The 19,545-nt window shown below is 37.4% G+C and overlaps 1 protein-coding gene across 1 annotated transcript; it reads right to left on the reverse strand.

The window, feature by feature from the left end:
- Positions 1-623: 623 nt before the first annotated feature.
- Positions 624-19,279, reverse strand: med24 (mediator complex subunit 24). Its single transcript, XM_004080375.5, has 26 exons — positions 19,140-19,279; positions 18,745-18,875; positions 18,577-18,659; positions 18,411-18,449; positions 18,254-18,327; positions 17,711-17,934; positions 17,457-17,568; positions 17,211-17,361; positions 15,616-15,729; positions 15,245-15,298; positions 14,915-14,997; positions 14,723-14,809; positions 14,430-14,541; positions 14,173-14,315; positions 14,036-14,073; positions 13,846-13,928; positions 13,497-13,675; positions 12,841-12,940; positions 12,329-12,504; positions 11,987-12,251; positions 11,234-11,415; positions 11,064-11,157; positions 10,830-10,929; positions 6,392-6,472; positions 1,251-1,399; positions 624-883 (listed from the first exon to the last, which is right to left on the reverse strand). The coding sequence occupies exons 2-26, from the start codon at positions 18,872-18,874 to the stop codon at positions 767-769; spliced, it is 2,970 nt and encodes a 989-aa protein (XP_004080423.1). The 5' UTR covers position 18,875; positions 19,140-19,279; the 3' UTR covers positions 624-766.
- Between the last annotated feature and the right edge of the window lie 266 nt (positions 19,280-19,545).

Raw genomic sequence — 19,545 nt, forward strand, 5'->3', positions numbered from 1 at the left:
CCAATTAGTCTTTGAAAAGGTGGGAGGAAGCCGGAGTCCCCGAAAAAAAAGAAAGGAAATTGTGTCATGATGATAAAGGGAATTTCCTAAGGTTTGCTGCTGTATATAAGACATTTAGAATATGCATCATGATTAGTGCTAACTTGAGGTCTTTTCTGAACCAATGAATCTCCTGGTAGGTTAGTAGATGCGACTTTTTTGGAATGGTTACTTGAGAAGTTTTATTTGTGTGAAAGAAACAAGATGTAGTGCGCAAGAGAAGCGCTGGCTTTGTTCTGCTTCATCTTATCAAAAGAAGTATTCCTGCTTTTTGACACTGAACAAGAAATGGCTCCTGCTTACAAATAGTGACTCTTCAAATAAGCAGCGTCAAAAATTCCTTTGGGGTTTGTGCAGTAATGAAGAAGTGAAGCTAAAAGTGAAACAGACTCTCATTTTGCAATGTCAGATGGCAACCCTCAAGTAAATGTCGCAAGCGCCTGATGACCACCGGCGTCAACTCAGAGGACGCTTCTCCTTTATACGGTCATGTGATGCGGCTTGTGATTGTTCACAAGTGTTGATCACAGCAGACGTCAGGTGTTACATCGTTTGTATAAACACACAAACTGAAGGCCAGTCGGTTTTTCTTTTTATACTAAATTTATACACATTTTTAAGTATAAAACAGATACAAAAGTCAAAACAGGATTAAGGAAAGATCTTTCCTCCATCAATATTCTTTTTTGTTACATTTCATTGTTTGGAGGGAGCTAAACTTAAGTGTTCACAAAGCGGAGATGGCTTTGGCTGCCACTCTCCTTCCCAGAGGCAGAGTCAGGTCAGTGATGGCCAGGACCACTTTAGGATTGGCCAGAGCAGGCAGCTTCACCAGCTCAGAAACCTGAGTAAAGAAAGAAAGAAAAACATGTTTTTGTATATTTGGATTCTAACAGCGTTGTGTTCTTAATCCATTATTAAAACACAGTTGACTTTTGCTCTAAAAAGTCCTGTTTGAGTGAACAAAAGGAAAAAATGAGTCCGTGGCACATTCATGAATTACCTAAAAACTCAGGGATTTCAATAATGTTGTAATCTTAAGGTATTATATTACAAAAAGTCTGTGAGCAGAACAGTTAGATAAGAAGGAAAATGTGGTGCATACATTTTTCCAGCATGCTACTTACACTCCCACCCAGCCCTTTCACCTCCCTGATTCACCTCCCAGACAGACAGTCTTTCTCATCTATGACTCCCAGCTCATTACTAACCATTGTGAAAGGCATGAACTGAAGGATGCTCCCACGGCTTCCCTGCTCCAGGCACTCCACACACTCCTCTATGAAGCTCTGCACAAACTGAGTGTGAGGACCCGCCATCTTCGAGCCCACGATGGATGAGATAAGAAGGAAAAGGTTGGCTGGAGAGAAAACAATAGTTAAAATGAAAATGTGTCATTAACAGCAGATGACTTTTTTATTATGATCCTGCTGTTTTTAGCCCAAATGAATAGAACTGTGTTGTTTTCTAGGACCGGCAGCAGTTAATTAGAAAATCGTTTCTCTGTTGTCGACGGGACTGTTGCAATAGAGTAAGCACGCCCGCACTTCCCATCATCCATTTGTTTACATGCTCTCCCCCCCGCTAGCCTACACCCCCCCAACCTAACATTATCAGTCCAACAAAAATGACTAGTAATATTGAAGCCATCCAGCTGTACTGTTTTGTGCCAGATGTCAGCTCAGACGGGGAAAACAAAGACGTACATGGATCTAATAATCCAATTGTAGCTTCTATGTCACACCTAAAAGCTTTTTTCCAACTGCATTTTCTTTGTCTGCTCTTGATTCACAATGATTTGAATTAATATAGAGAAACACAGTTCTAAGCTTAATTTTCTTTATACATGTCCTCCATCATCACAAAAATGCCAAAAGAACACAATGAAAACACCCAAAACAATTTTCCATGAAGTGGTTCAATTAAGCAATCACTTCTGCAAGAGTATTTTGGCTCATTTGTCACAGCCAATAAAAGACTCATCTTCATGCGGTCATAATTGCTTTTCTTTATGCAGTTTTAGGTTTTTACTCAATTTGACATTGTAGTTGAATATATATATATATATATATATATATATATATATATATATATATATATATATATATATATATATATATATATATATATATATATATATATATATATATATATATATATATATATAGAGTACAGTATTTTAATTGACATTTTTGGAATTTTAAACAAGTACTGCTTAAATCCCAACCATTTTTCCAAATTAAATCCAAAATGAAGGCATATTTTGAAAAACACACTGCTGCTTAAAAGTGTATGTTATGTGGATTATGCTCCATTAAGTATATTCAGGAAGGGACATGTCCGACTGATTTGAAATAGAGGCGTAGATCTCATTCTAAATAACAAGCATGACTGATAAGTCATAGATAAAATGACTGTTGTTTCAGCACCAGGGGAAGCTATTGGAGGGCTTTATTTGCTCATCCATGAGTCAGTTTTTGCTTTAACTTAGGCTAATTTTAGCCTTATGTTTTTTTTTTTTTTTTTAATTACAAATCCGCAAAGAGGAGAAGGAAGAGGATTCTTTTGACTTTTACCCCAGACTGTGTTATTATGACAGTGTCCTTTTAAAAAATGATGCTCATGATGCAATAGCTTGCCAGAAATGACAAAAAAGGACTTCAGAGTGTCTCCGGATGCGACTGTCACGCAGGCACAACCAACAAGTTCAAACAAGGAACAAAAGTTTAAACACAAACTTTTTCCCTTACTGAGTAATGGATGATGAGAAAACTTGCAGACAATGAAAGCCCCCCGCTCTGAAGATCTAAGCCTTTATTTTTTGTCAACTATGGATAATTTGTATTTAATAACTAATATTAAAAACATCCCCATCTTAGAATCAAGGCTGATTTCCCTTTTCTAATATTTTTTTTCTAACATCGTCCCAGTGCATGATATACATCAGTGATGTGAATATTTCCCCTAAAATAATGCAATAAAAGACATTATGAGGGAGACAAAAAAAAAAAAAAACACATTGATTTAACAAGGCTTCTGTAATTCAAACAAACTAAAGGAACATACCCAAACAATATTGTGAGCCAGTTTTTAGAGATTTTCATAAAAAAAAAAGACTGGGAATAAAATCTGCTAGAAATACATTTTCAACTGAGAAATAAAGACCATATTTTGCATAATTCTTGATAGTAAAATATTAAAAGATTAAAATAAAAAAGACAAAATTCACTAAAGAAGAACCAAAAAATGACATAAAAATAACAAAAGTAAAAATAATTTAAAAAAAAACCCCGGATGACACTTGAAATAGGGAAAAATTAGAAGTAGTAAGAACGGAAAATTTTGTAGTAATTTCATGAATTTGTTTTGGTCGTATTGGGTCGATTGAGCAAACAACAGTTGTTTATTTTTTGGCAGACTTGTTTCATATTTTCGTCAGTGTCGGTGGAGTTTAAGTCACATAGAGGTAAAGGCATTTCTCATGTTGTAGATGTTTTTATAGTAACAAAATCCCTTTTACTTGAATGAAAAACTTCAAAGGCAATCCTAAGTATTTGTAAATAATATTTTACTGATTACACTTCAGTAAACCTTGCATCAGAGCAGATTAACCACCCTAAAGTGTAATTATTCAAAGTATTAAGAACAAGAGGAGGCGTTAAGATTAAAAGAAATGTCACAACCTCATTTTTTCTTTAGCTTATGATCGAGGGGAAAAAAATACAAATAAACATTAAACACAAAATAAACATTAAATATGTAAGATTTTCTTTCACTTGAATTACTGACCTAAAATTCTCCTTAGAGGTCATGAACCAATACACTTTAATTTCATTTCTGTGTTTCTAATAAGTTTGTCTATTCCTGTTTTATCTTAATATCGGTCAGTTCCCATGTTGTACTGAATGGAAATGATGCAAAATTTATTATGCAATATGGTAAAAAACAATGTCATTATTACAGTTCTGCAGAGCAGGAACTAGTGATCAGTTTCATTTTGTTTCATAGTAAATGAAACAGTGAAGATCACATGTACAGTGAGGCAAAAAAGTATTTAGTCAGCCACAAATATTTAAGTTCTCCCACTTAAAAAGATGAGAGGCCTGTAATTTTCATCATAGGTAGACCTAAACTATAACAGACAAAATGAGAAAAAAAAAAATCCAGAAAATCACATCGTCTGTTTTAAATAATGTATTTGTAAATTGTGGTGGAAAATAAGTATTTGGTCACCAACAAACAAGCAAGATTTCTGACTCTCACAGACCTGTAACTTCTTCCGTAAGAGGATCCTCTGTCCTCTACTGGTTACCTGTATTAATGGCACCCGTTGGAACTGTTATCTATATCGGTGTTTTTCAACCAGTGTGCCGCGGCACACTAGTGTGCCGTGGGAGATGGTCAAGTGTGCCGTGGAAAATTGCCCTCATTCACTGATCTAAAAACATTTCCTGTCTCCAGGAAATCAACTCTTTGTTCATCCAAACAGGTCCTGATAAAACACTGAGTAGTTAGGAATATGAAAGATCATAAAATATTTTTTTCTTTGTGTTTATTTGATTCTATTAAAGACATTTTTATAAGAATGACGGTAACGCGATTTAGCTGCAGCTATAACTGTTTTCTGAAAAGTCCCGCAGCTTTTACTGTCTCCACGACTCCACCAATCATTCTTGAGGCTTAATCACATGTCATCAGTCTGACCAATCAGAGGTGTTTAAAGTATTCACTTCCTTGTTCCAATTTAGCTCAAACTCACTCAGTTCCAACAAAAACACCAGCTAAAGCTCGTCTTTAGCGGTGTAGCTTTCCACAGAATCAGGTATCAGACTGGAACAAGTGAACAAAACCATGAAGCTCAGAGACGCGAGTCTTTCTGCCGTTTTGTGGCAGTTTTTACACTACATCTCCCATGATGCATTAGCTTAAAGGGACAGCGCCTCAGCGTACAATAAGTCGTCCTTACACGTCTTGAAACCACAACGAACATACAGTTTGTATGTAACTTAACTTTTATTACATCTTTTAGAAAAAACATCTGCAACTTCCTGCTTTTTCTGCCACAATTATCACAAAAATGCACGTCAGATTGCCGGGGGGGGGGGGCTGTAGATCAAAACAGACTGAGTTTCTGCTTCTTTTTTTTTTTGGGATGCTGGTGTGCCGCGGGGTTTTTTTCAAGGTCAAAGTGTGCCGTGGCTCAAAAAAGGTTGAAAAACACTGATCTATATAAAAGACACCTGTCTACAACCTCAAAGAGTCACACTTCAAACCCCACTATGGCCAAGACCAAAGAGCTGTCTAAGGACACCAGAAACCAAATTGTTGACCTGCACCAGACTGGGATGACTGAATCTGCAATAGGTAAGCAGCTTGGTGTGAAGAAATCAAACATTAGGAAATGGAAGACATAAAAGACCACTGATAATCTCCCTCCATCTGGGGCTCCCTGCAAAGTCTCACCCCGTGGGGTCAAAATGATCACAAGAACGGTGAGCAAAAATCCCAGAACCACATTGGGGGAACTAGTGAATGACCGGCAGAGAGCTGGTACCAAAGTAACAAAGACTACCACCAGTAACACACTACACAGCCAGGGACTCAAATCCTGCAAAGCCAAACGTTTCCCCCTGTTAAAGCCAGTCCATGTGCAGTCCCGTCTAAAGTTTGCTAGAGAACATTTGGATGATCCAGAAGAAGATTGAAAGACTTTCCTATGGTCAGATGAAACCAAAATAGAATTTTTTGGTAAGAAAAGAAAAAATGTTGAGTTGCATCCAAAGAACACCAAAAATACTGTAAAACATGGGGGTGGAAACATCATGCCTTGGGTCTGTATTTCAGCAAAGGGACCAGGAAGTCTGATCCGTGTAAAGGAAAGAATGAATGGGGCCATGTATCGTCGGATCTTGAGTGAAAACCTTCCATCAGCAATGGCATTGAATATGAAGCGTAGCTGGGTCTTTCAGCATGACAACGATCCCAAACACACAAAGGAGTGGCTTCATAAGAAGCATTTTTAAGGTGCTGAGGTGGCCTAGCCAGTCTCTAGAAGTCAACCCCATAGAAAATCTTTGTTCAGAGTTGAAAGTCTGTGTTGCTCAGCGACAGCCTCAAACATCACTGCTTTAGAGGAGATCAACAACAGTTTGTAAAAACCTTGTAAAGACTTACAGACTTACACTTTTGCCCCACTGTATGAACAATGTAAATACTTCAAGATACCTCAAGTATAATCACTATTTTGACTAGCTCTAATTAGAATTTCTCTTTATTTATAACTTTTTTAAGAGCGATTAGAAGTACATCTTTATTGGAGCAGTGGTTGATAAACAGCAGAGAAGAGCCTCACCCAGGACTCGGTTGAGTGGGTCCCTCATGTTCACAGTGTGGAGCTGAGATGCCGACAGAGAACTGCTCATAGATCGGTCTCCTGCAGGGCGACAAAACACATGAGAGCTGTCAAAATTAAGTTTCACTTTTCATACCACAGTCAATGAAAAAACTACAATCCAGTGTTGGTCTTACACAAGCATCAACACAAAGAATTTTGCTGCAGTTTAGGTTATGTTGGGACTTTCTGAAATGGCCACAATTTCAAAATCACAAAAGCAGAAATGCAATTGTTTGGTTAACCCGAGTTCTATTTTAAAATGTCTTAGATTGTCATGATCAGTAACGCAACTGGGAATTACATTGATGTGTGGCAGCAATCACTGCATACCACTGAGTAGTAAAGTGGGAAACTCCAATGAGTTCAATCCTGAAAAGAGTCAGGAAAATCTCTGAGTACTTTCTAGTTCTGGGGTCTTAAAGAACCATTCGGGTGGATTTCTTACTGACCACAACCCAGTAGGAGCAACAAAGTCTAACTTCACCCTTTAGAACACGTGTTAAACTCAAGGCCCGCGGGTCAAATGTGGCCCGGAAGAGAATAAAAGTTTTTAATTTCTTAAAATAAAAGCTGGTGTGTATTTATTCATATCTAGGGGGAATTAGACTTAAAATATCAAATTGGGCAACTATGCATTAGGACTTAAACACTGTCCATATAACCTAACATGACAGAATCAATTTAAAAGGATTAATGCTAGAGTAAACAAGCAAACATATATTTTCTATGCAACTGTAATTGTCACTTCAAAAAGTTATATTAAATAAATAAATGAGTTATTTAACATACATGAATAAGTTACGTCTGGGTCTTTGAGGACAACCACTACGCTGATGTGGCCCTCAGTGAAAAGAGTTTGACAGCCCTGCTTTAGAATAATAAGACACCAATTTCTATTTCTTTTGTTATAATAATACATATTTTTGATGTGTTTTTGGCACAAATAAAACCTGAACGCAAGAAGAAAATATATATTTTTTCCTTCAATATGAAACAGTATAACTTTTGACAGAGGTTTGTATGACTTCCTTTCAAAATAAAAGACACCCTGTGCCACATAGGATCATCTCAATGCAGCAAATGTAGTTTTATGGTGGTTTCAACAGTGACAAAAAAATAGAAACAAAAAAAGTTTGTTTTACAGTTTGTGGTGCATTTCAGCCAAAAATGTGTAAATCTAACTAACCAAAATTAAATCAGTGCTAAGTAAGTGACCCTTAAACATGTTTTTTGAACCATGAGGCGCATTTAAAATCCTCAGATTTGTTCAAATATAGAAAATCTGGCTTATAATGCACCTCAAGTATGACTCCTGGTTGTGCTCAGTGACCTCAAATTGATTTTCTATGGTACACTGCGCTAGAAAATCTGTCAAAATTTTGAATTCAACTTGTGATATCTGCAGTCTTTCAACTGTTTGGAAATGAGTTTCAGTTACCGATAGTTTACTTTTTCAAATTAAAAACCTTTCATTTTTCTCTAATCAAAGAGCCATGGAGGGCCCCGGAGCCACAGGTTGCAGACCCCTGTTCAAGGCACTCAAGGTTCAAAAATCCTCTTTTCCACAAAGTGAGGAAATCCACAACTAATGGTTTCATTTCTGGAGTAAAGACACTTCCATTTAAAATAAGGTTCCCACCTCCTAATAAACTGGAAAGCTGGATTCTTATTTTTAAGCAACTTTTTCTGAGACTTGGGTGATTGAGCATCCATCAGCTGTTTTCTTAGCAACTGCAAACCTATAAAAAAATAAAAAAAACCTAAACAAAAAAGAGTTTTCTTATAAAAGAAAAAAGAAGCGGAAATAAAACCAAACAGAATAAAAAAAAAACTTTTTAGTAAATTTATTCTACTAAGGAAAAAAAGCGACTTCTGGATAAGAGAAGTCCTAAAATACCGGTACTCAATATCACTAGTAACTAGAAATGCTGGACACAGTCTGTTTTGAAGCTTTCTGTTTTTATTTCTTAGTTTGCTTGAAAGAAATAGAAATATGCTGTAGGAGTTCACAAAGATAAAGAGGCTCCTAATCATCTTGGGAGTGTTTTATCACGTTCAAGTTAGTAATGCATTTCCCATGCAGTGGTTTTCAGATTGTGGTTGACTGCTGCTTTTTTAAAAGTTTCTAAATAAGCTGCCCGTAAGTAAGAAAGAAAAAAAACCTTTACAGTCTGCAGCAAAAAAACAAAGCTCAGGCAGTTTCCCCTTCAGTTAATTAACCTCCGATTTAGCTCTGCACCAGAAGCAAATCCGTTAGGGTGAAAATTCCAAAAGCTGATAATCAGAGGGCCCATTAAGTCGATCATGTGAATGGAATGACTCAAAATACAAATAGGAACCACTGCTTTCTGTATCAGACCCACTCCACACTCCGAATATTGAACTCTTTACGACACGCTGTGGTGAGGCTGCAGTGCTCAGATAAAATCACAGAAAGAACATTTAAGAGTATTTGTTAGGAGTGTAACAATTCCTTTTAACGATTTAATTTAATCGTATAATATATCATTTGTGGATTCTTAATTGATTTTGGTTCCTTTTGAACGATCCGGTTCACTGACCTAAAATGGATCCAGGACATCTTTAGCCAAAAATTCAACCAGTGTGATTCAGAGATAAATTCCTGGATGCAACAGTGCAGTTAAAGTTTTACATATTTCTTGTATTTCTTGTAAGATAATCAAGTGTAAATTAAATATGCGTACAAGCAAACAAGAATTAATGGCGAATTCCTTCACATTTTAGTTTCCCCTCCAATGAAAATCATGTTTTTAGAGTTTCTGACATGTACTTCTGGCATTTTTCTTATGAAAGAGAACATTTCATTTTTTATTTCTGAGTATTTAATCTTTGAAGTCTCTTTTAATCAAACCGTCAATCGGTTTGAATTTATGAGCTGTTGTGATTTTGCAACGGCCCAGTAGGGCATCCGCACAAGCTCAGGTGTGAGAGAGGAGAAGACGGCACATTGCTGCATTCCCCACATGTATTTTAAGTGAGTCTAAGGCTGGATTTTGTTGTATGCTGCACATATTTAGAATTAAACTTAAAGTTAAAGTCCCAAATGTGTTCTCTGCATTTGTTTTCTCACTCTGACCAGGTTTGAAGGCTTGCTGTCACACATTAACCAGAGAGGGTAAAAATAATAACAGGAATTAAATCAGAGGACCTTTTTTATTATTGCCTCTAAGAAAATAAGAAAAATATCATGTATAGCTCCAGCTCCATCTGCCCTGTGACAATGTTCAGGGTGTACCCGCTATTAATCATAATTAAAACATCCCTGGGCACGTTTTGATGAAAAAGAAAAAAAAGAAAAGTTGTCATAGGGGGACTTTTAAAAACTTGTCTCAGACAGATCGATCTGGTCAGATAGGAATAGAAATCGATTTGATTAATTGTTACATCCTTAGTATTTGAGCATAAAACTGATGTTTTGCAAATATGCATTTTTTTGAATATTGCTTATTTTCAAAAATGCCATGTGATTGGTCTTTTTTCATCAAAAAACAGGAAAAAAAAAAAAAAAAAAAACAGGAAGTCAACACATCCGAACATATGGTTCACACGTGAAAGGCCAAAAAGAAAAAAACCCTAAACATTTTCCCACATGTATTACACCTAAAAATATACTCTCCATATCAATAATTATCGTAAAATGATGCATTTCAGAACCTCTGGGATTGGGAGGAGCACAAAAATCCACTTGGGAGAATTTTTTTAAACAATGAAGGCTTTAACCAAACAAAAGACCTGAAACCCTCATCTACCTCAAAGTGCTGAGGATGTAGGCTAGTGCTATGACGAAGAAAAAGCAGACTGTTTTCCTTTTTTACTAATTTGAATTCATTTCACTTTTACTCATCATAAAATGAAAGCACATTCTATGAACATAGTGACTGTTGGATCTCAGCACAGCATTTTTCAGGATTTAGACACAAATGAACTTTTGTGGTGGAGCTTTCAATCAAAATTTCTAACAGTTTTGGTGTTTTGAGGAGCATTTAGCATTAAATAACTTCTTTACATTTAAATGTATATTCTAAGAAAATTCCTTAAACTTAATTAATTTAATTTCCATTTCACTGCAACATTTTAATTTAAGTAAGAGTCAAAGTAACTTAAATTATACTCCAAATGACCCTAGTCTACATAGGGTCATCTAACATAAAAAGGGCTTCATCCGATTGGTCAATGATGTAAAGGAGTCCATCCAATTGGTCAAAAGCATAAAGGAACTTATTTGATTTGTTAAATAATTAAAGCTGCCATAAGATTATTTTAGCACATTTAAGGTAACCATTTATCCCAATTTTCACGATATGTGTATCACACAGCTTGACAATAATATATTTAAACATTCAAAGACTAGAAAAGCAGGTATGAATATACTGACCTGGACTGGAAAGAGTTACAGGCTCGTCCTCATTGGAACTTAGCAGCCGCATAAGTTTGGATGGTTGAGTGTCCTCCAGTGGAAAGAGGCTGTTGTAGTCCTGCACGCGTAATCAATGTTTCTTAGTCAAGAAGTGCTCGTTAGTTTTGGAAAATAAAGGCTAATTTATAAAAATGTACACATTTCCTGCATCTCAGCATACGTGCGTTATGCAAGTGTTTTGAAATGCTGCACCTCAATATCTTCTTTCTGTCGTTTTCGCTGTCGGGCAGAAAGTGGACCTTTGTGGTGAGAGGAGTAAGAGCTGAGCGCACACCACACAGACAACCTGCAACATGATGGGGAGAATTAAGGGCTGCGAGTCACTCATCGCTGCCATCAGCATCAAAGCGCTAAGCTCTTACTTGGCCAGAGCCTTTCCAGGCGGGTCTGACAAACTGTGCCAGTGGGCGGAGTCAGTCAGCAGGTTGGGTAATATGGTACCTAGCAGTGTCAGGGTGATCTGCTGAGTATCCAAGCAGAAGATGCTGTAAAGCAGCTCAACTGCCCGGTTGGCCCACTCCCGTCGTGTTTCCTTAAGAAGTTCCTGAAATAAAAGTGCTTCAGCTGCATCACAAACTGACGTTTTTAAAGACCCACCCCAATAAAAATCCTATTTTGGGGATTTTTACCATGTTCTTGTGGCAGTTTTTAAACTCAAAATCGAATTTCTGGTTGTCGTTTTTTATTTCAATTGGCAGCAGACGAAAAAATGCAGTTTGAAAAGCTTATAGGTGTGACGTAAAAGCTACAATCAGCTCCCTGCTCCACTCCATTCTGATGCATCTACTTCTAGGCAAATGTTTTCCTTGTGTGAGCTGGCATGTGGCTCAAAACTGAACGACTGGATAGCTCCAATATTGCTCGCCTTTTTTGTGACACCGCTAATATTAGGTTGGGGTTGTAAGCTAGCTAGAGCATGTAAACTAAAGGATGATGGGAAGGCTTACTTCACAACAACGGTCCTGTCCCAAACACAATAGTGAATTACCGATGAACTACTGCCACTCTGAAAAAACTATGTCCTAAAAAATGGTACAAGTTTTTTAATTTTGGCTACAAATGGCAAGATCATAATTAAAATGACTGGGACTTAAAGCATTTCTTTCTTGTTTCACCTTAATCAAATTATTGGTGAACCAGAAGACCCCTCCCATGTTGAGAAGACCCTCAAACAGATGCAGAGCTTGGCTGTCCACCCAGCCTTTGCGCAGAACAGTCTGGAACTGGCTGCTGAGGGCCTTCCGGATGGGTTCTTTGGCGGGAAGCAAGTTGCGATAAGGAATCTGCTCCTGACTTTCCACTGGGGGGCGCAGAGCGGCGCCCATTTGCTGGAAGACGTCGGCACACATATGCTCCATGATGGAACTCATAATGGTGACCCTGGTGAGATTTTGGAAGATGATGTTAGTGTTGGAACAGATTCATATCACATCAATGGTTTTGGACTGTGCTTGTACCGTTCACTGTAAAACTGCAGGGTGTTTTCAGCGTAAAGCGGGGTGATAAGCTGTCGGATCATAGTCTGAGGTTTCTCCCTCTCATCTCTTCCCAGCATCCTGACGTGGGCCACCAACCAAGCCACGGCACAGATGGCCATGCTGCAGACCTTCCCTTTGATGTTGTCAGTAATTTTCTGCACTCGGTGTAGGCCATTAACCAGAAATGAGGAAGGAAAGAGATTACAAGACGGATGCGGAGTGTTACTTAATTTATGAGATCTAAAAAAAACATTCTTCCACTTTGCATGGAAAGAAAAAAAGCAATGACAAACCGGATTACAACAGTTTACCATCAGTTTCCCTAAGCCAACTCATGGCTCCTGTCTTTAATGGATGTAAGAGTCAGACTTCCAGAGAACAGACTTGTGATGCATTACCGCATCCACGTGATGCAAGCTTGTTAAAGGTGGGCGAATATTACTTTTCAATAAAAAAATAACCAAAAAACAACAACAAACCCAAATACTGACCTGCACGGCTTCCACTGACAACAGACCATTCTCCCAGGCGTTAAGAATTTCCAGTATGGCCGCAGGAATGCTGATGCAGATTTCATGCCACTTCACTTGACTGTTAACAAACAAAGTTAGAGGAGACCCAAATTTAGAGATGTGGATCGACTGATATGTTCATATATGTTCTGATATGTGACACAGATAAACTGCAATGTTCTTTCTTTTAGGGATGATTAAGACGAAGGTCTTATAGAAGTGCAGGGATTAACAGCATCTTTTTTTAAAGTTAAATATTAATATAATGTATTGTAATGTATATAAATAAATAGCTCTATATTTAAATGAAACAAAGTTAAAAACAATTTGAGAAAATTGTGACTGTTAATAAAGCAGTAGTTCCAGTTAATCGTTTAATTACTCAACCAAGAAAAATAAATAAAAAAATAAAAGTTATTTTCTACTGGCTATTGCCTTAAAAAGGCTGATCTCAGAATAAATCAATATCATAAATATTGGCGCGATTATCGTCGATCCTCAGCAGCTGGTCGTACTGAAAAAAAAATCTGAGAAAAAAAACGATTGGATAGAGGTAACAAAAATAAAATGTCTTCTGAAATCCGTTTCAAAAGCTGCAGCAAAAAGCCATGTTTATGCCAACACAAGCGACCTACACAAGTTTCATTTCTGAGGAGTTGTTCAACAGAGTCACCAGACTCTCCACTTTTCCAGGTTCAGGTCTGAAGCAAGGGTGGTCTGGGTTCAGAGTTTTGCCCTCCTCCGGCATACACGTCTGCAGCCAGGTTTCAAAAAAGGGCGTCTCCCCCAAAGGGCTCGGCTCTGACAAGACCACCTAAAGTGAAAAACCAAATAAAGATTTACAGAAATCCAGTTCAAACAGACACGGTTAGGGCTTTCACAGTCTTCTTTTGACCTCTAGTGGCCTTAATGTGAAACTTCTGGTTACTGAAGAGTCCAAAACTGAGTGCGGGATTATTACTTCAGTAATAAACATGAACTTGCCTCAGAACCGTACGTCTGCACAACATGGCAGAGCATGAGGAAGGAAATGTCAAAGAGCAGGGCCCGTACAGATGCAGATTTGGCTATTGGGAAAGAGGGGGACACATCCCAAACGTTAATGATAAAAATCCCAAAACAAGTCCACAGAAAATCCCACACTGGAAAATGTCACTCCTGCATTTACACTCACATCCTTCACCGCTAATGTGCTTGGGAAACTCGTTAAGCCTGGAGGGAAGAAAAAAAGGAAAAACAAGACAGAGCTCAAGTTAACTATTGGGAGTGACCACTTATCCTCCTTCAGGAATCAAAGAGTACGGTACTTACTTAATGAATTTTCTGGCAAAGGATTTGAGTTTTCCCGTAGCTGCTGCTGCTGCAAGCAGCAGATCCAGGCTTTTTCCTGAGAGCATGTGTCCAAGAACACCAAGTAGGCCCTCAGGGGACTTGGAGTGGTCTGCATCTACTGTCTGGTTAAAGAAAAGTGCCTTTTTACAGTATTGACAGAGTAGTTTTGGTTTTGTGAAAACTTTACCAGGATGGCTGGTAATACATCAATCACATGCCGTATCAAAGGGGTCTACCTTGAGAATGTTGGTGACAGTGGGCTCAGCTCTCAGGATGAGGACAGGGTTCGGCTGTTTGTTAGCATTATCTCCAGTTTTGAGCTTTGGGGCGGACTCCCTGTCCTCCGTCCTAAATCAAATGTGCATGGAGGGGGGTGGGGCGGGGAAGGGAAAAGGGCAGGGGCAGAAGAAGGTCGGGATGGGGCACAGATGGGTTGTACTTTGTCAACATGGTGGCTCTGATGTCAGTTTATCACAAAGATGTAGCAGAATTCCCTAATAAAAACATTAGTGTCAGAAGAACGCCGAACCGTTTGGCTGTGAGGCTGGCCGTGTTCGAATCCGACAGCAGTCCCAGCTTGTTACACTCTTGTAGGAGCATGCTCAGACAGTCACAGCTAGAAACAAAACCAGGAAAGGGAGATGAGGGATCTGCAGAGTTCAATTTCTCTAAATATCATTCCTAAAAAAAAGATCAGCAGGGATTGTATAAAAACCCTTACGTGCATCTCTGGTCTGCTTTGTCAAGGAGAGGAGTGAGTTTGAGCAAGTACTGAAACGCCACATTCACATCATCCATGAAGTCCTGGAAAACCCAAAGAATTAAATGAAAATAAAAAATCTTTGCTTACATTTTCCTGAATTTTCAGACATAAAAATGGCATAAAAATTACCAGTATTAAACAAGATCATCAATAAATAACTAATAGATGTAAATCAAACAAATAAAAAGTGACTTCAAAACTAACTGGTCTTTTTTTTTTTTTTTTACCACTTCACAAAGATCACATGTTCAGTTAACAACAGGAAACCGGTCCGGATCAACTCTTTACCTGTCCTTGATCACCCTGAGGATATTTTTTCAGTCGAAGGAGAACTTGTGGGATCTAAAGTAAACAAACAAACAAAAACTTAAAAAAAGACTTAAGTTTAACCCAAATTAGTACAAAAGTCAAACAAACTGTTTATCTCTTTAGCCTCTATGACATTTACCACACACTGCAGTATAGCAGAAACTAAAACAGCACAAAACATAGAATTTAGAACAATTAACTAAATTTGACTTTTAACACTAAACTCACACAACGTAACAAGAGCAAAATAAGAGAACTTATAAGATGTTTATTTCACAAACTAACCAACATCAAACCCTGAAGGGAAAAACCAGAAAGACAAAATACGGAGCGACTCAAACATGTCTTACTTTCAGGAACGTAAAGGCGGTCCATTTGAGCTCCTCTGTGCCTTCTGGTGACTCGATGAGGCCGGTGAAACAAGCTTTCCATATCTCCAAAACAAACGGTGGGGTGGGAATTTTCTGGGGAAAGAAATAAAATGTTAAGTTTAGTCTTAGTAAAACAGTTAAAAGAAAATAGATACAAAATACGAAAGAGAAAAATGTAGGTTTGGCAGCAAGATATCACTTTTAAATCATATCAGTTGTACCTTGTTGTCCACACATGTAAATAAGTTTTGCATCTGCAAACATCAGTGCATCTTGCAAAAATTTACATAAATTAATTTTTGACACAACAACTTTTTGGATTTTTGACATACTGCTTTTATTTGATATCAGTTCTTTTTGCAAAATGATCAAATGTCCTCATTTGATGAAAAGTTATTCTCTTATTTGGTTAGTTATATTAATTTACTCCTCATGTGGACAAACGCAACAAAATGTGCAGTTTACAGGAACCTCATCTACAGAATCATCTGTTCTATCCATCCTGCCACTACAGCACATTGATCAGATTTAATAGGTAAACTACGAATGACTTCTTTCCATAAGCCGCATCCTTATCAGAGACCATTTAGTGTGATAATCCTTCATAGCCACACCATAGCTCTATAATTAAGACAAATGTGTTTAAATTGGAGGTTTCTTTAGCCCCACGGTGGCCGTGTGAGATGCAATGATGCAGTCAATTCAAAAGAAATGACTGTAAAAAGATCCAGCTGTTGGTTCTTTCATCTGGAGAAAAGTTGTCAGAAATTTCAGATCCATAGTTTATATTATGTTTTTCCACCCCGCTTTTGACTTTTTTGTTTTTATTATGTCATTAATGTAAAGTTTATTGCAAATCTTTCATGGATATGTGTTGTTGCAAATAAATATTTTTTAACATTTTGTACACAAGTTCCATTACTGTGAAACAACGGTTAAATTAAATTTTCATGTAATCAAATTATTTTAATTTGCAAAGAGAAATTTTCTCAATATGCTACTGTGAGGTAAAATTAGAAGAAAAATGGCTTAAAATACTTTTACCCCAAATATGTTTGTTACATAATTGTTTTGCTCAGCGTACATGATTTAACCATGAACCTTCTTTCTGTTATGTCATAGATAGAGAGATAAAGAGATAGATAGATAGATAGATAGATAGATAGATAGATAGATAGATAGATAGATAGATAGATAGATAGATAGTTAGATAGATAGAGAGATGACACTTTCATTTGCAGGTAAATTATTCATTACAAATAAAAAACTTCAGTATAAAGCAAAGCTAAAAAAGCTAAATATGAATGTAATTTAATGTAATTGCACAGTAAATTAAGAAAAAATGGTTCTCTTCAGGCTCAGAGGGTCTGATTATGTCAACATGAAGGAGCAAAAATGTGTAAATTCTTAATACAGTTTTACAAATTAACATATTTTACATAGTCATAATTGCAATGTTCAAACTACCGGTAATTCACCTGCAAAATATTTGCAAAAAGAATATGACTATTTCTGACTTAGGGCTGAAGATCACAGAAATTATAGAAATATTTTGTCATGAATTTCAAGCTCACCTGCATTCTCTTGATCATCATTAACTGCTCCACCAAAGGCTGGATCTCTCCGATTAAATTCATGGTTGCCTCCAGCATGATGAAGGCATGAACTGATGGGAAGGAGGCACGCACTGGAAGCTCACACTGCACAGAGAGCATGCTGGGAATACTGGGGAGAGTCAAGAGTCATCCCAAGAAAAATTAACTTTTTTTAATGTTTTAAAACACTTTTGAGTAAGAGCTTAGTGGCTGAGGAACCTTCACCTTTTTACTAAAAACAAACTTTCTTCCAGTGAAGTCCTTAATGTTTGGTTTGGTACATTTCCAAGACCTTCCGTAACTTTAATCACTGCTTGCTCCACATTGTTCCAGGACCCTTTGGAAGAGGAATTTCACATCAAACCTTACAAATGGTGAACATGCAAACAAAGACCATAACCTTTGTGTGCACAAATGCCTACATTCTCTTCCATAACATTCATATTTCAATATTGTCTTTCAATATTTTATTCCCAAACCTTGATCTTCTAATCGGGCGATATGAACCAGAGCTCTGTTCTTGGTGCTTTTCATCAGGGTATGAAGCCTCTCCTGACATGTTCTGAGAATAGCCTCTATGCTGGGTACCGGTCCGAGCTCTCTCAGGTTCTCGCAGTACCACGCACAGGCCTGCAGCAGCCAGACCACCACCCCAAGCAAAGCCCGACACAACCCAATGCATTCCTCTGCTTTGCCATGGCAGCTGAGTGAGAAGACAACAATGTACAGTATTAACAATTAAAGCTATAGTACAAATATAAGATAAAATACAATATGCAAGTGAAGTATTGGGGAAATAACAATAAGACAAGGCTTGGCACACAAGTAAATCAGTTAAGATTTAATTAAAAAAAAAACATATCAATAAAAATTGTTGAAAATTCCAAGTTAAAGTGAGGCAGATTGAAGATTTAAAACCCTGACAAATTTGCTGTCCAAAAAATAAATAAATAAAATAACAAAAATGTACAAGAGAAAGTCACAAGGAGAGAATAGTGGTGTTTACTCAGAAGTATTCAGACCTTAGGCGACAGCAGAACATGTCTATTATGTCCAGCAATGACTTCACACAGAGGTCCCGCGAGAAATCGTCAAACTATAAACAAAACACATTGGTTACAAATGCAGCAGAGATCCATTTAAATGCGAATCTTCTGTCCTTTTTATGATCAAACACACCTTGCTGATGGCTGTGAGCACACTAGCATAGGACACCATCTAGAAAAGTGAAACATTAACAGTCATTATTTAAAAATATATATATATACACACATTTATGTATATACACATTTATGTGTATATATATGTGTGTGTTCAGTTTTCAAAATAAAAGTTCCTTTCCAACCTGTGAACTTATAGCATATTTAAGGTAGGATAAGATGAGTGGGTTAGGGGATGGACCAATCATTGCCTGCTCCATCAAAGCTTCTGGAAAACACAAAGAAAATAATGAAAATTAAATGCATACATGTTATAGGATGAAACGCCGACGTTGTTTATCACAATCAACAACCTGCGAGGTTAAGGTAGTCCCATGTTGCTCCCTTTGGAAAGTTTTTCTTGATGTTGACAGCCCATTGGTAGTCTGTCCACCTTTCTTTCCACGCCTGCAGGATAGCCTGCTTCAAATTAACCACCTTCATGCTGGAAAGGAGCGAACACACGTATCTGTTAGAGAATAGCTAACTCACTTATGTCAAAAAAATAGCAAAATTGCCACACGTTTTAACATATAAACACTGGGTCAAGTCAATGCAGCTGTTAGATTCGCTGTTAGCATACCTTCTCAATATTAGCTAACAGAAAAAAACTAAACGTCTCTTGTTTCGCGAACAAACTCAGAATCGTCCCCGGAAAAGGCCAGAACATACCTCTCAAAGTTTCATTATTGACTTAATTCATATCTACCTGCTCTCGTTTTGTTAAAGCGCAAGATGTGGTTGTTTTTTAGTTTCACAGCTCCACAATGCAGGATACCCCCATTGCTGTTGTGAAAAACACCGCCGCTCATTGGCTACTCCCGACACTCCACCAGTATTCTTTTCGATGATTGGATAATGATGTTTTTCGCTTTTAAGCCTCAACCTTCGACTGCAGAATCTGTCTACTACCACAAGATGTCGCTGTTAACCACAGAACTTATGAAGTAGATCCGAAATTGAATGGGACTCTAAAATGTAGTTTGCAGTAAAAAAAAAAAAGCTTATTTCAGCTTTTTTCTTTCTTTTTTAAAAAGTTGGAAAATCACTACCCAATAGCAAGAATAATGAAAAATATATTTTCAAAATGAACACAATGATTAAATTAGAATAAT

The sequence above is a fragment of the Oryzias latipes genome, chromosome 19 (assembly GCF_053564925.1).
Source record: "Oryzias latipes strain Hd-rR chromosome 19, Olatipes_Hd-rR_3.1".
Classification (NCBI taxonomy): Eukaryota; Metazoa; Chordata; class Actinopteri; order Beloniformes; family Adrianichthyidae; genus Oryzias; species Oryzias latipes.

What these genes read in the sequence shown, in the direction of transcription:
- med24 (XM_004080375.5), bottom strand. Translation starts at nt 18,874, where the DNA reads ATGAAGGTGGTTAATTTGAAGCAGGCTATCCTGCAGGCGTGGAAAGAA. An exon ending in CCGCCTTTACGTTCCTGAAA is followed by an intron (nt 15,299 to 15,615) that starts GTAAGACATGTT and finishes TGTTTACTTTAG; the next exon opens with ATCCCACAAGTTCTCCTTCG. An exon ending in CCCACTCAACCGAGTCCTGG is followed by an intron (nt 1,400 to 6,391) that starts GTGAGGCTCTTC and finishes TTTTCTCTCCAG; the next exon opens with CCAACCTTTTCCTTCTTATC.